Source organism: Protobothrops mucrosquamatus, unplaced genomic scaffold (assembly GCF_001527695.2).
Source record: "Protobothrops mucrosquamatus isolate PMUCROS unplaced genomic scaffold, P.Mucros_1.0 scaffold_198, whole genome shotgun sequence".
NCBI lineage: Eukaryota > Metazoa > Chordata > Lepidosauria > Squamata > Viperidae > Protobothrops > Protobothrops mucrosquamatus.
Genome location: NW_015386274.1, coordinates 742,170 through 759,048, shown reverse-complemented (window position 1 = coordinate 759,048; position 16,879 = coordinate 742,170). Strand labels below are relative to the sequence as shown.

Genomic DNA, 16,879 nt, shown 5'->3' with positions numbered 1-16,879 from the left:
TTTGTTTTAATAATTTTATGTGGTTGTCTTCTTTTATTGTTGCACATCTTGCTGTTAAGTATATTCCCAAGTATTTAACTTTCTTAATTATTTGAAGATCTGTTTTTTCTGACAATTGATTTTTTGTTTATCTGTAAGGTTTTTGGTTATCACTTTGGTCTTTTCTCTATTTATTTTTAGTCCTGCCACTTCTCCAAATTCTTCTATCTTTTTCAAAAGTTTGAGGCTTGTCTCAAGCGGCTCTTCTAATATAAAAACCAAGTCATCCGCAAATGCTTGTAGTTTATATTTTTCAACTTTTATCTCCATTCCTTTAATTTCTGAGTTTTGCCTAGTATTTTTATTCAATACTTCCAGTGTTAATATGAATAATAATGGGGATAATGGACATCTTTGTCTTGTGCCTTTTTAATATTAATTTTTTCTGTAAAATCTACATTTATGATTACTTTAGCTATTTGTCTATGATAAATTATTTTAATTATATTTATAAGTTTTCTCCAAAGTCCATTTTGTTTAGTTGTTGAATCATAAATTGCCAATTTACATTATCAAAAGCCTTTTGTGCATCTAGAAATATCAGCGCCATCTGCTTCCCTGGGTGGATTTCATAGTATTCCAAAGTATTTAAAACCATTCTTAAAATTATTTTTTATTTGTCTCTTAGGTAAAAATCCATTTTGGTCTGCATGTATAAATTCAATCAAAAATCTCTTTAATCTTTCTGCTATTATTGAAGCAAAATGTTTATAGTCCATGTTTAATAGATATATCGGTCTATAATTCTTTATCTGTGTCAAGTGTGAATCTTCTTTGGGTATTAAAGTAATGTTGGCTTCTATCCAAGTATTTGGTATTTTAGCTTCTAAAAGTACACAGTTCTTTCATTAGTGGGCTTAATATATCTTGTAGGCATTTATAAAACTCTGCAGGTAGCCCATCTGGACCCGGGGTCTTATCATTTTTTTGTCTTTTTATAGCCTCTATTCCCTCCATCATTGATATTTTTTCATTTAGCATGTTTTGGATGTTCTCTGAAATTTTTGGTAAATCAGCTTTTTTATGTATTGCTTTATTTTTTCTTGAGAAGTTTCTTCTGTGTCGTAAAGTGTCTCATAAAATTCTTTGATTATTTTTTTAATTATGTCGTTTTGAAATTGTAAATCATCTTTTGAATCTTGCAATTTATTTATCAATTTTTTCTCTCTTTTTTCAATTTGTATGCTAACCACCTACCCGGTTTATTAGCATTTTCAACAAAGTTTTGTTTTGCCCTTTTAATTTGTTGGGCCATTTTTTCAGCCTCTGCTAAGTTTAGTTTATGTTTTTTATTTCCATTTGCTTTTTAAGAGTTTTCTTTTGTGCATCTCTTTGTAGTTCTGATTCCAATTTTATAAATTCCTCCTTTAATTTCGTTTGTTGTTGCTTTTTTTCGTTTATTCTTTTTCGCCATATAAGTTATAGCCAAACCTCTAAAGTATGCTTTAGCTGTATCCCACACATTTTGAAGCGATGTCTCTTCTTTTTTGTTTATTTTAAAGAAAAATTCCATTTTCTTTGTTGCTATTTGTATAAATTCTTTCTCTTTCAGTAAAGATTGATTCAGATACCATCTTAGTTTTTTCTTAGCTCCTCTCCAAGTCATCTTTATCAGATTATGGTCTGCCCATATATTTGTTTCTATCTCGATCTCTTGTATAATCATGCTTAATTCAGGGGATATCCATATCATATCAATTCTGGACCATGATTTGTGCCTGTTTGAGTAAAATGTATATTGTAATTTTTTTGTGTTCTTTTCTCTCCATATATCCTGTATACAGATTTCTTCTGCCATTTTAAAGAAAGTCTTAGGTAGTATATTCCTTCCTTTTTTCCCTATTTTACTACTTCTATAATCCAGCTTCCCGTTTACAATTGCATTAAAGTTTCCCATTAAACAAATATTTTGATATTCTAATTCCACTATTTTTATGTAATTTTTGATAGAATTCTTCTTATTTGTTATTAGGTGCATATATTGCTACCATCAGTTTTTTATTTATCATTATTTCCACCATTAATATTCTTCCCTCTTCATCTGCATAGATTTGTTTGGAGTTCATTGTCTCTTTAATATATAAAGCTATTCCTTTTCTCTTTTGTTGTGCTAGTGTGAAGTGGAGTTTCCGATTTTTGGTTGTTCCAACAGTTTATAGTGTTGTCTCTTAATATGTGTTTCTTGGAGACAAATTATATCCATTTTTAATTTTTGCAGTTGTGTAATTTTTATTTATTTATTTTTTTGTAGGGGAGTTCAATCCATTTATATTCATTGAGAGAATTCCATTTTCCTTCTCCATCTCCTTCAGTTATATTTAGGTTTTATTCTCCTAGTTGTTCTTATTTGTCTCTGTTCTCTTGCTTTTGCCCCTTTTTCTATGTTTGTGTTTTCTGTTTCTTCTTCTTCCCTTGGTTTGGCTGCTCCTTCTGTTGCTATCTCTTCCTGTTTTTTGCTTCTCTCTCTGCACGAAATTCCAGGCTTTCCCCTTCCCAAAAAGCTCTGTAACTCTCATAGAACTCCATTGCCTTGAGTATAGAGTCCAATCTGTATCTTTTCATGTCCAAATTAATTAAAATCTCTTCCGGAATCAGCCATCTAAAATTCACTCATTTTTCAATTAATTTTCTGATCAGGAATAATAGATTGTTAACATAGGATTTTGAAGTTTAATTCTGCTATTGCTTTACTGTAAACTACTTTGCTTTTATAAATACTATATAAATGATAGAACAAATAAGTTGCAAATAGATATAGAAGTTTATAAACTTCGGGCCTGTTTTGCAAGGAAGGAAACTAACATTGTTGTAATATATTTATCAGTGTTCAACTGGAGGGATAATACATGTATATGTGGGTGAAGGTTCGTTCTCCGAGCTTGAGGTTGGTTTCCGAACATTTCATTACCAGGCTAGGTAACATCTTCAGCAGTGTTTAGTGGATGTCTGTGTCGGTGTTCTACTTATATATGGGGGGGAGTGATCATACAATATTGGAATTCAACATTATGCAAGCACAAGCAATAGAACAGTCAAACTGAGTCTTGGACTTTAAGAGAGGTAATTTCAATAAACTTAGAGAGAGCTTGTGAAGGATTCCATGGATGAGAATCCTCAAGGGGAAAACAACTCAAGAAGCTTGGGAAATTTTGAAAAGTGAGATTATAAAAGCCCAGTCTAGCACAATACCAATGAAAAATAACAGCTCTCCAAAGAAACCAGCATAGCTGCATAAAGAACTCTCTGATAAATGGAAAGACAAAAAAGCCAAATATAAAAAGTGGAAAGAGGGGCACATAACTCAGGCAGAATATCAGCAAATAGCCTGAGCCTGCAAAAATGAAGAAGGCTAAGGCTCAAAATGAATTAAGGCTTGCGAACAAAAGTAAAAAATAACAAAAAAAGCTTCTTTCAACATGTAAAAAACAAGAAAAAAGTTAAGGAAATGATTGGTCCATTAGTGTGGGAAAGTGGCAAGAAGGTGACAAGCAACAGGGAGAAAGCAGAACTACTTAACTCGTTTTTTGCATCCGTCTTTACACAAAGGGAAAAAACAGTCCAACCTATCAAAAATAGTATCGTAAAAATAGATTAGAAACACAAGTTAAGATAGGCAAGAAAATGGTAAGTGAGCACCTGTCCACCCTAGATGAGTTCAAATCACCAGGACCAGATGGACTACACCCCAAGGTTCTGAAGGAACTGGCAGATGTGATCTCAGAACCATTGAACTGTTTGGGGGAGCCTATTGTATTACAAGAGACTATAGATAAAGACTACAAGGATTTTTTGAAATGAACCTAAAAGACATATTGTAATATTGACTATAAGATTGAAGGTTTTGTGTAAGATTGATAACTGGGGAATATATTAGAACTGAGAAGGTCTGAAGGGTGGGAATAAAAATGAGTGTTCCTAATCTAAGGCTTGTGACCAAAGTCAAAAATAACAAAAAAAGCTTCTTTCAACATGTAAAGAACAAGAAAAAATGAAGGAAACGATTGGTCCATTAGTGGGTGAAAGTAGCAAGAAGGTGACAAGCAACAGGGAGAAAGCAGAACTATTTAACTCGTTTTTCACATCTGTCTTTACACAAAGGGAAAAAGCAGACCAACCTATCAAAAATAGTGCCATAAAAAACAGAATAGAAACACAAGTTAAGATAGGCAAGAAAATGGTAAGTGAACACCTGTCCAGCCTAGACGAGTTCAAATCACCAGGACCAGATGGACTACACCCCAAGGTTCTCAAGGAACTGGCAGATGTGATCTCAGAACCACTGAACTATATCTTTCAAAGATCCTGGAGCACTGGGGAACTACCAGAGGTCTGGAAAGAGCTGATGTAGTTCCCATCTTCAAAAAAGAAAAAAAATGGATCCAGGAAACTACAGACCTATCAGCCTGACCTCAATACTTGGGAAGATTCTGGAAAAGATAATCAAGCAACGAATCAGTGAACACCTAGAGGCAAACAAAGTTATTACCAAAAGCCAACATGGGTTTGTCAAAAACATATCATGCCAGACAAATCTTATTGCATTCTTTGACCAAGTGACAAAATTAGTGGACCAGAGGAATGCTGTGGATATCATTTACTTGGACTTCAGTAAGGCATTTGATAAAGTAGACCACAACCTGTTACTTGATGTGATAGAAAAACGTGGGTTAGATAGCATCACTACCAGATGGATTTGTAGCTGGCTGACTGGCCGTACTCAGTGTGTGGTCCTCAATGGAACTGCATCTACATGGAGGGAAGTGTGTAATGAGGTGCCCCAGGGCTCTATTCTGGGCCCAGTGCTCTTCAACATCTTCATCAATGATTTGGATGAAGGGATAGACGGGGAACTCATCAAATTTGCAGACAATATCAAGCTGGGAGGAATAACCAACACTACAGAAGATAGGCTTAAGATACAGAAGGATCTTGACAGACTTGAACATTGGGCGCTATCTAACAAAATGAAATTCAATGGTGAAAAAAGTAAGGTTTTACATTTAGGCAAGAAAAACCAAATGCACAAGTATAGTATAGGGGGTATCTTGCTCAATAGTAGTAACTGTGAGAGGGATCTCGGAGTCCCAGTGGACAATCACTTAAATATGAGCCAGCAGTGTGCTGCAGCTGCCAAAAAAGCCAACACAGTGCTAGGCTGCATTAACAGAGGGATAGAATCAAGATCACGTGAAGTGTTAATACCACTTTACAATGCCTTGGTAAGGCCACACTTGGAATACTGCATCCAGTTTTGGTCACCATGATGTAAAAAAGATGTCGAGACTCTAGAAAGAAGCAACAACAATGATTAGGGGACTGGAGGCTAAAACATATAAGGAACAGGTGCTGGCATTGGGTATGTCTAGTTTAATGAAGAGAAGGACAAGGAGTGACATGACAACAGTGTTCCAATATCTCAGGGGTTGCCACAAGGAAGAGGGAGTCAAGCTATTCTCCAAAGCACCTGAAGGCAAGACAAGAAGCAACGGATGAAAACTAACCAAAGAGAGAAGCAACCTAGAACTAAGGAGAAATTTCCTGACAGTTAGAACAATTAATCAGTGGAACAACCTGCCTCCAGAAGTTGTGAATGCTCCAGAACTGGAAGTTTTAAAGAAGAGACTGGACAGCCATTTGTCTGAAAAGGTATAGGGTTTCCTGCCTGAGCAGCGGGTTGGGCTAGATGATCTCCAAAGTCCCTTCCAACATCATCATCATCATCATTATTCCTGATTAATGTATCCATATGTATTCTTTAATATATGCCTGTCAGAAGCAACACCTCAAGGAAAAGAGAAGAAATGAGAAGAAGAAAAAAGAAATACTGAAGAGGACTAGGATAAAAAAATACATTAACCCAATTAATAATTGCTAACTAAAATTAAGTTCTTTGACCTAGGATCCACTTATTTACTTGCTTCATCCTGACCCAGGTCTTTGGTGAGGAGACTAAGTCCCTTCAGTTTTTTGTGCTTATTGTCTTTTATCTTTATTTTTTATCTTTTGTTGATTTTATTGTAATTTTTAGTTGTGAGCTCCTCAGAGTCACTGAAATTGACTGGCATACAACTTTAATAAATCTTTCTTTTACACATAAATCACTCTTGCACCACAAATATAAGTATACACATATACATGCAGAAACTCCATTCAGCAGATACAAAAAAATATGGAAAGTAACAGGATGAGATAAGTTAAGAGTGGGAGATAACTGTATTGTGTACATAAAAAAATGGGTAATAAGATGAAGTGATGGGAAAAATAACATGATAGGGAAAGACAGGCATTACAGAAAGAGTAAATTGCCAGGCAAACAGCCTCCTCCCTCTCAAGCAGCAGCTAATCTTCAGTTTGATCTTTGAGCAACTAATTATAATTTTAATACATTCTGTGTAATTCAGACAATATATTATATCTAAACAATAAAACCTGTTATACTTTCCTATAATTTGATTAATATCTTTATATTATGAAAAAATAAAGAACACTGCACATTATTCACAAAGCCTAGAATCTAGAATATCAATTTAGCCAAAGTTTTAAAGTAGAAATCGAGGTTTTTGAATCAAAACTCTCAAAAGCATCTTGGGTTTAAAAATAATTAGTTTAACAGAAAATAATATCATTTAAATATAACACTTTTGCTGTAATTCTCTACAGCAGAATTGATTCACTGAGATTAAGGCAAAATGATAGTTTTCGCAATGAAAATTAGCTTCTCTTTTCTTTACAATTGAGCAAATTTCTCTTTTTCTGCAGCAAACAATAATTTGCCAATCTGAATTAAACTGTAATCCATTACAACAAGAAACTATGTAAAAACCATGGATAAGCATTTTAAATGAAGGACCAAACTATAGGTAAAGGAAAGGGAAGAAACAGATTCTCATTACAAGCCAGGGCAGGCATATGAAACCAAACCACGGTCTGAGAAAACCAAAATACAGATAATAAAGCACAACATAGATTGTTTTACTTACCTTGTGTCTACACTTAAGCACAACACCATAGGCTCCTAAAGCCCCCCCCAAAAGAAAATCAAATTTCAATATTCATATGTGCATTGTAGAAAGTATTATTTATATATTTAAAAATGCAAGATCAAATAATAATGATGATGATGATAATAATGATAACAACAACAACAACAACAGATAGATAACCTTTATTATCTTTTTTTCCTGTGGGCACAATGGCACACATTAAAAATGAAATTTAGTTGCTTCCTTTCAAAGTATACACATATATAACACATTTAAAACATACTATATACAACATATGTATAGACCTACACCCTTACATATAAGTAACATATAAATATTATTCACTGTCCATCTTGAATACATAACGGAAGGAGGAAGCTTTAAGAATAATAATAGCAGCAAAAATTATTGGGAACACCAAATTGACAAAGTTCTTGAAAATGAACAGGTCAAGATCCTTTGGGACTTTTGAATCCAAATAGACAGACGTCTGGCCAACAACACGCCTGAAATCACTATTATAGAAAAGAAAAAAATCTGGTTCATTGATATTGCAATACCAGGTGATGCACAAATTGAAGAGAAACAACTAGAAAAAATAATGAAATACCAAGATCTGCAAATTGAGTGATTGTGGAGGAAGAAATCAATGTTTGTACCAATAGTAATAAGAGCCCTTGGAGCAATACCCAAAGGGTTGCCTAGATACATGGAGTTACTTTAACAGTTCTTGGTTAGGACTTGAAGTGTTAAGTTTTTACCAATCCCAGACTGTGAATCGAACTGAAGACTAAATCTTAAATAATAATAATAAAAATGAATACTGAAATAATGTAATAAAAACATAAACAGAATGCTGGCAAGGAAAAACATTACATGGTCAATTTCCTCAAAAGACAGGGGAAAGCGATACAGATAAAACCTGGCAATGGTTTACAAATGGAATATTTAAAAAAGAAAGTGAAAGGTTTGATTTTGGCTGCTCAAGAGCAAACTATTCAAATTAATGCAATCAAAGCCAGAACTAAACAATCATCAAATGATTCAAATAAGTTCTCAAAAGGATTCACTGAAACACCTATAAAAATACCATATGCCATTAATGAAAAGTTGGTGGGAACATATAGTTGAAAAAGTAGTAAAAAATGAGCAAATTGAAATATTGTGGGATTTCTGAATAAAAACTGATAAAAGTCGTAGTTCAGATTTAACTTGGATGAAAAGTGTGTAGATAATCGATGTGGTTAATATCAGGGGATAATAGAATAGAAGACAAAGCATTGGAGAAGATTACTGTATCAAGATCTGAAAATTGAAGTTAAAAGATTATGGCATAAATTGATCCCAGTGTTTATTGGCACAGTTGGTGAAAATCTTGGATGACACTTAGAAAATCTGTGCATTAATAAAATTTCCATCTGCCAATTACAAAAGTCCACAGTGTTTGGATTCCCAAGTATACTATAGTGATATATTACTATATCCTACGTTCTTGGGAAGAATGTAATGATAGAAAGGCCACACCATCTAAAGAACTGGCATTTATGATTTCATGTTGTTATGTGTATAACAATAATACTAATTGCAGAGGTTATTATTTGGGCTACGTATTGCAACATTTTATTCTTAGGCTCAAGTGAAAATTGGCTAATAGGTTTTAAGAAGCTTGACATTCTTCCCTCATTATATTTGATTAAACATAAATTAACTGAATGTGTATGTGTTTGAATATTTTTAGTATAAAATAAATTTTATTAAAAGGACATATATATTGGGTATATAGTGCATTCAGAAAGTATCCAGACCTCCTTCACTTTTGTCAATTTTATTATGCTGCATACCATTCTACAGTTAATAATAATAATAGAATAGAGCCCCCCGCTTAAGCAGGAGAACCTATACCATCTCAGAAAGTGACTGTCTAGCCCAGGGGTGTCAAACTGCCGGCCCACGGGCCGGATGCATCATAGCGAAACCGCGCCCACCCCATTACCAGCAATGACAAAAAGGTCACGATATGTCGCAACACGTCACGTGACGTTGCGAGTTTGACAACCCTGCTCTAGCCTCTTCTTAAAAATCTCCAAGATTTCTGGAGGCAAGCTGTTCCACTGGTTAATTGTCTTCACTGTCAGGAAGTTTCTCCTTAATTCTAGGTTGCTTAATTCTAGTTGTTGAAATTTATTTTTTTCTCATTAATCTACTCTCAGTGCCCCATAATGACTAAGTGAAAACAGAATTTTAGAAATGTCTGTAAATTTATTAAAAAGAAAAAAACTGACATGTCACATTGGCATAAGTATTCAGACCCTTCACTCAGTACTTTGTTGAAGTACCTTTGACAGCAATTTCAGCCTTGAGCCTTTTGGGGTATGACGCAACAAGCTTTGCACACCTGGATTGGAGGATTTTCTGCCATTCTTCCCTGCAAATCCTCTCAAGCTCAACAAGGTTGAATGGTGACCATTGGTGGACAGCCATTTTCAGGTCCTTCCAGAGATGTTCAATAGGATTCAAGTCAAGGATCTGGCTGGGCCACCCTAGGACATTCACAGAGTTGTCCCTAAGCCACTCCTGTGTTGTCTTGGCTGTGTGCTTAGAATCCTTGTCATGTTGGAAAGTGAACTCTGAGGTCCTGAGTGTTGTGGAACAGGTTTTCATTGAGGATATCCCTGTATTTTGTTCCATTCAGCTTTCCCTCAACCCTGACCAGTCTCCCAGTTCCTGCTGCTGAAAAACACCCCCACAGCATGATGCTGCCACCACCATGCTTCACTGTTGGGATGATATTGGGCAGGTGATGAGTGGTGCCTGGTTTTCTCCAGACATAAGATTTAGAATTGAGACCAAACAGTTCAATCTTGGTTTCATCAGACCAGAGAATCTTGTTCCTCACAGTCTTCAGGTGCTTTTTTGCAAACTCCAAGTGTACTTTCATGTGTTTTGCACTGAGGCTAGGCTTCCGTCAAGCCAATCTACCATAAAGCTTAGATCGGTGAAATGCAGTAATGGTTGTTCTTCTGGAACTCTGTCCCATCTCCACACAGGTTCTCTAGAGCTCATTCATAGTGACTATCGGATTCTTGATCACTTCTGTTACTAAGACCCTTCTCCCGATTGCTCAGTTTGACCGGGCGACCAGCTCTTGGAAGAATCCAGATTATGCCACACTTTTTCCATTTGAGAATTATGGAGGCCACTGTGCTCTTAGGAACTTTCAGTGCAGCAGAAATTTTATTGTAGTCTTCCCCAGATGTGTGCCTTGCAAAAATCCTGTCTCTGAGCTCTGCAGGAAGTTTATTTGACCTCATGGCTTTTGCTCTGCTACAATATGCATTGTCAGCTGTGTGGCCTTCTATAGAGACATACCATGTCCAATCAATTTAATTTACCACAAGTGGCCTTCAATCAAGGTGTAGAAACATGTCAGTAACCATCAAAAGAAATGGGAGGCACTTGTGCTAAATTTCAATTTACTTATGCCAATGTGATATTTTATTTTTTTCTTTTTAATAAATTTACAGATATTTCTAAAATTCTGTTTTCACTTTGTCATTATGGGGTACTGAGTGTAGATTAATGAGAAAAAAATGAATTTCAACAACTGTAAAATCAGGTTGCAGCATAACAAAATTGACAAAAATGAAGAGGATCTGAATACTTTCTGAATGCACTATATGTGCAAGAAAACAATTTCAGAGACAAATGCAGGTATTTAAGCATTATCTTACTTAATTTACAACACCAATTCTGAATGATTGTAGCATAAAGCAGCTGATACTGAATTCCAGAAGTTCCATTTTAAGGAGTATTAGTGAGCAAGAATCCTTTCATCATTAGAAAACTAAACAGCCCAATGGTAATTTTTACACTAAAACATTTCTAAATATACTCAGGGATAAATAGCAAGATATCCTAAGTGGTAAGATAAATGTAATAGAATTAAAAATTTTCAACAGTATATCTACCGCTTAGTTATCGACACATATATAGTCATGACTCATCAAAAACAGTATTCGTATTAAGAACCAACATTACTTTTTAAAAAATGTGTGTTTGCAGAGGCATGGAGACAAGAAAATCTTCTGTGAGAGTTTTGAAACTCAGCATTATAATACAGCTCCAAGCTCAGTTGGACAAGCAATCAAGATTTCTTCTTGATTTTGAATATCTCACATATAAAAGGGTGTGCCCCGTCTTTCCCAGGCTTCAAAGGAAGAATAAAGCTCTCATAAGATTAGAAAACTGTAACATAAAGAATTAAAGCCTTTATGATAGAAAAATTGCTATTCTATTCATTTTATTTTGTCCTACTATAATATCAGTCATTTAGATTTTCCATTTTGGTTATATATCAAGAATAAATTTGGTCAAACAGCAGAAAAATTGAGTGTACACTTCATGCATCAGTAGTTCTATCATGCCATGATCAGTGATTAGAAAAATTGTATGTTTCTAGCCATGGCAAAACAAAAACTGCATTCTGTAATCAACGTCTCACCTCCTTCTTTCTAGTTATGCTCATATCTCTTCTCAAACCCCAATTAAATTTATTCATGAATATATACTTACCTTCACCTACAACCCCAAGGATCTCAAATTTATTCATCACATTACCAATATTAGGAATCTTCATGAAGACAAATTCCTCATGGAACATGAATTGTACAACATGGCCAGAGAAGACCAAAATATTGGCAGAAGTCAAGTCTGTAATGGTTGGTAGGCTTTAGCACATATATGTTCTAAGTTTGTATTTCCTGCAAAGAAAATAAACATATAATTGGCATGAGCTAAAGTAATTTCACAAGATTTGTACCGAATGTACAATAGTACCTACATTCAATACATTTGATTAATGGTTATACTATAATGAACAAGCCATCAAAGACTATAATAACCATCAAGGCCTGATACAGTTTACACCAGGGTTTTAAACATATAATGCATAAACCAGAAAGACAACATTCTTTCATGTATTCCATCTTCAAAAAAAGGAAAAAAAATAGACTGAGGAAACAGACCAATCAGCCCAACATCAATACCTGTAGCCAAAAAAGCTAATACAGTCCTCGGTTGTATAAACAGAGGCATAGAATCAAAATCATGTGAAGTATTAGTACTGCTTTATAAATCCTTAGTAAGACCACACCTGGAATACTGCATCCAGTTTTGGTCACCACATTACAAAAAAGATGTTAAAACTTTGGAAAAAGTGTAAAGAAGGGCAACTAGGATTGGTTGCAAGAATCGGGTATGGCCAGTCTAGATAAAAGAAAGACTAGGGGTGACATGACAGCAGCATTCCAGTATTTGAGGGGCTGCTATAAAGAAGAAGGGGTCAACTTATTTTCCAAAGCACCAGAACGTAAGACAAGAAACAATGGATGGAAACTAATCAAGGAGAAAAGCAACTTCAAATTAAGGAGAAACTTCCTAACAGTGAGGACAATTAACCTATGGAACAGCTTGCCTTCAGAAGTTGTAGGTGCTTCATCACTGGAGATTTTTAAGAAAAGACTGGACAGCCATCTGTCTGAAATGATATAGGGCAGTGTTTCTCAACCTTGACAATTTTAAGGCATGTGGACTTCAACTCCCAGAATTTCACAGCCAGCAATGCTGGCTGTGGAATTCTGGGAGTTGAAGTCCCCATGTCTTAAAGTTGTCAAGGTTGAGAAACACTGATATAGGGTCTCCTGCTTGAGCAGGGAGTTGGACTAGAAGACCTCCGAAGTCCCTTCTAGCTCTATTCTGATTGAAAGCTGAAAACAACTCCTTTAAGAATTATCATACAGAATATATTTTTCTGGTTTAATGCTACCTTGTATTTAATAGCAGCTTGCTTATTAGAACAGGGAGATGAAATCCAAACTGGGGTACAATTTTTTTTCTTGTATTAACTCATTGCTCTTTAAAAAAATTATCAGAACACATTTTACTGTATTTCTTCCTAAATTATAGAGATAGTTTCTAGGTTGCATTTATAGGCAATAAATGAATATCTGTATTACAGGGAAGTTGTATATGATACACAAATTTACTTAACAACTATGATTCAATGCATATAAATAAACTGTAACAAATGAAGCCCCCTGCCCCATTATTTCCAGGCAAGAAAATCACATTCAAGAAAATAATTACCATAAATTTAGAGTTTAAATCAAGAGGTCTTCAAATCACAATTCAGCATTTTTGAAATGACAAGTAAGATCTTTAATGTCTATGTCCTTAGATAATATACTGTATACATGCACCAATGTAATGTTTGCCACATAAGGCAGTAGCATATATATAAACAATAAACTAGACCCAAAGTGTTATGCTCGTCTTTCAATCCATAAATACTGTAATGTTTTAAACTGTTATCCATCTTGTAGGGTAGATCCTACAGTATAATAGGTAATTATTTTTTTCATTATTAGTTAGCCTCATTTATTCATTACCTTGGAATAATTATTCCATAACAAATGTTTAGTGCATCATCTGAGTGAGAAATAATGTTGTGAGAAGAATGGGCCAATGTTTTATACATGCTGCTAAATGCAAATTCAGCAGATGAAAATTCTATTAATGGTTTCACCCAAAAGAAAAATATTCCAAAAATCAAAGACTGAATTAATATTGGAATCTTAGTAGACAAAAATGTTGATGAAATGGCTAGTTATATGTTAATAATCAAATGTGAGCAATTTGAAGGGAAGTATCAGCAGTGGAAGAGACTAGGAGATTTGATACATTACTGGAAGAGTAGACAGAAAAGAAAGAGAAGTCTTAGGAAATAAAAAGTTTAAATCATTGGTGACATTAGGAAGTCATTATAAAAGTGAATAATTTAGAAAAAGATGAAGCTACTTCAGAGATCTGAAAAAACATAATAGATGAATTTTTACTAAGATAGTTGTTAGTAGGGTTGTACTTGCATTAAAATTATTCAAAATTGTGTTTTACAGCACGGGGTCCCCAACCTATGGGCCACGGTCCACTATCGGGTCATAGCCTACTGGCCACTGGGCCGCAGGACAGGCTGGCCAGTGCGCGTACATGTGTGTGCACACTCAGCCCCACTTGTGCTAGCGCCCATGGACCTGTTTGCGCATGCGTGCAGGGCTAGCAGCGGCGGCTTGTGCCTGCGCAAACAGGGCTGCTAGTGCACACGCAAGTTCCACGGGCTGTTTGTGCCTGCGCGCGGGGCTAGCAACGATGGTTAGTGCCTGTGCACCTGCGCAAACGGGGCCACTAGTGCTGAGTGGGTTTTGTGACCCAATTACACATCTGTGCGGGGCTAGCAACGATGGTTAGTGCCTGCGCACCTGCGCAAACGGGGCCACTAGCGCTGAATGGGTTTTGCGACCCAATTACACATCCGTGCGGGGCTAGCAGTGGTGGCTAGCGCCTGTGCACAAGCGTGAATGGGGCCGCTATTGCTGTGCAGGCTGTGTGGCCCGTTTGTGCATGCATGTGGGGCTAGCAGCAGCGGTTAACGCCTGCGCGCCTACACAGAGCCACTAGCGCTGTGGGGGTGCACATGGCCCTGTTGCCACGTGCGCATGCGTGCACAAATTTCCCAGGTGCTTCCTTTCCCTCCAGACCACCAGTATGAAAAGGTTGGTGACCTCTGTTTTAGAGTACTCGCAAGAACATAATCTCTTTCAAACAGCTATTTTCTTTTTAGGCTTCCATGAATATCTGAAAATTTCAGCAAGAGCAAATCCTGGCCTGTGCTTCCAATTCATCTTTCTGAGGAACATGACTATTGTTTTTAGCATTAAATAAACAAGAAGCAAAACTATTATTTCATGTTATTTTTCCCTGTGATTTATTTTGTTCCAAGTAAACATGTAAAGTTAGTTTTTACTGACTCTTTTGAATTCTGTATTTATTTTTATGCCTACATAGTATCTATTAGTTTAGTTACAGAGTTAAAATGGCTAAATATGAATAACTTTTGTAAAGACAAAAGTGCAGTTTCAATTGGAAAACATCATGCATGACCATGAAATGGTAACAAAGAATTAAACAGATCATTCTACTGCCATCTAACAATCATCCAGATTTCTGAAGTTCAGAAATGGTCATCATTATCATTTTTCTAGCGTTATTCCCACAGGTGCAGAGTCTGCTTTTCAGATCGACAAACGCCATTTTGATTATATATACGTGTGTGTGTGTATGTGTGTGATGTTAATGTAAAAAAAAATATACAGATGTATGTTTTTTTTAATCCTTCCTAATATGAAGAATATGCTTTCATTTAAAAACTTGTACACATGAATTTAATGTTTTTTGAAACAGAATTAATAGAAACTTAAGAAAAGCACTTTCAACTACAGAACAAGACTTAGAAATGTCAAAGTCTACTTAAACAACTTAAAGCAAAATTCTGTAAAAGATATAAAGTAATCAATTCTGGATAACGATGACATTTTTTCATAATTCTGCACCTTGGAAACAGATTATATAAATATAAAATAATTTTAAAAGCATCTAGCTAAAAACAATACTCTACAGAGAAGCTAGGCATTTTTACAATTACAATATTTTTAATACATATTTATTATGTTTTATCAATAGGAATAAAATACAAAACAGGAAAAAAACAGGAAGAAACATACATCCAATAGTAACAACAAAAAGAAAAAGAAAAAAATTGTGTACAAAAAAAGAAAAAAAAGAAAATAAATGACCCAAATATCCAGCACTAAACATAAACATGCTGATTTTTTTAAAAAAAAAACCTGATAAATTCTCCTTCTCTTACAATAATGGGTCTATTAATAGTGATAAACTTTCTCATCCTTATTTAACAACAAAAATATATTATATAAACAAATATTTCACATGAGGTCTCTATTTAATAATCGAATCAACCCAGGACTTCTGGTTCTGCGTTGCAGCGAGATGGGATGCAGGAAGGCAGAGCTCTGCCTTCCACACCCAATTTCGCTTTGCTGGGGGCCCTTAAAAGGGCCTAAAGTTGCCCCAAAGAGGCGATGAAGGAGGAGGGATGTCGATCACGGAGAGATGGTGGTCTCACCGTTCAATCCAAGGAAAGCCCTCTAAATCGGCAGGGGAAAGACCGGCCACACCTCTGCAGCCGGCCATTAGCTGCTGACAACCGAAGAACAAAAGCCTTAATTAGCATACCGTAAATAGCATGTTTGGACTGGGTGAGAATATAGATCATTTGTTTACTATTTTACAACTGAATCTCCTGGGAAAGGCTCCCAAGAAGCTTAAAACCTCCGGATGTGAATACAAAAACCAGAAGGACAACATTATTTCATGTATTCCATCTTCAAAAAAGAGGGGGGAAAACAGACCGAGGAAACAGACCAATCAGCCTAACATCAATACCTGGGAAGATCTTGGAAAAGATAATCAAACAACAGATCTGCGAACAACTAGAAGCAAAGTTATAACCAATAGACAGCACGGGTTTGTCAAAAACAGACCATGCCAAACCATTCTTATTTCATTCTTTGATAAAGTGACCAAATTAGTAGACCAGCAAAACACTGTGGACATAGTATACTTAGACTTCAGTAAGGCATTTGACAAAGTAGACCACAACCTGCTGCTTAGTAAGCTAGAAAAAAGTGGGATAGACAACAACATCATCAAATGGATCTGTAGCTGGCTGACAAACTGTATTCAGTGAGTAGTCCTCTAGGTACTATATCCACATTGAGAGAAGTAAGCAGTGGGGTATCACAAGGCTCCGTCTTAGGCCCAGTACTCTTCAATATCTTCATTAATGACTTAGATGAGGGAATAGAAGGGGAACTCATCAAATTTGCAGATGTCACCAAACTAGCACGAATAGCCAACTCCCCAGAAAACAAGCTCAGGATCCA

General features: G+C 35.6%; 1 protein-coding gene across 1 annotated transcript in view; it reads right to left on the bottom strand.

The window, feature by feature from the left end:
- The window catches only part of CDKL5 (cyclin dependent kinase like 5), a 58,464-nt gene extending 46,684 nt beyond the window's left edge, over positions 1–11,780 (bottom strand). Inside the window, exons 1-2 of the mRNA XM_015825285.1 lie at positions 11,595–11,780; positions 7,020–7,054 (exon numbers count right to left, since the gene is read on the bottom strand). Of these exons, the coding sequence (XP_015680771.1) occupies positions 7,020–7,054; positions 11,595–11,682 (123 nt within the window). The 5' untranslated portion in view covers positions 11,683–11,780. The remainder of the gene's footprint in view (positions 1–7,019; positions 7,055–11,594) is intronic.
- Positions 11,781–16,879: the final 5,099 nt, after the last annotated feature.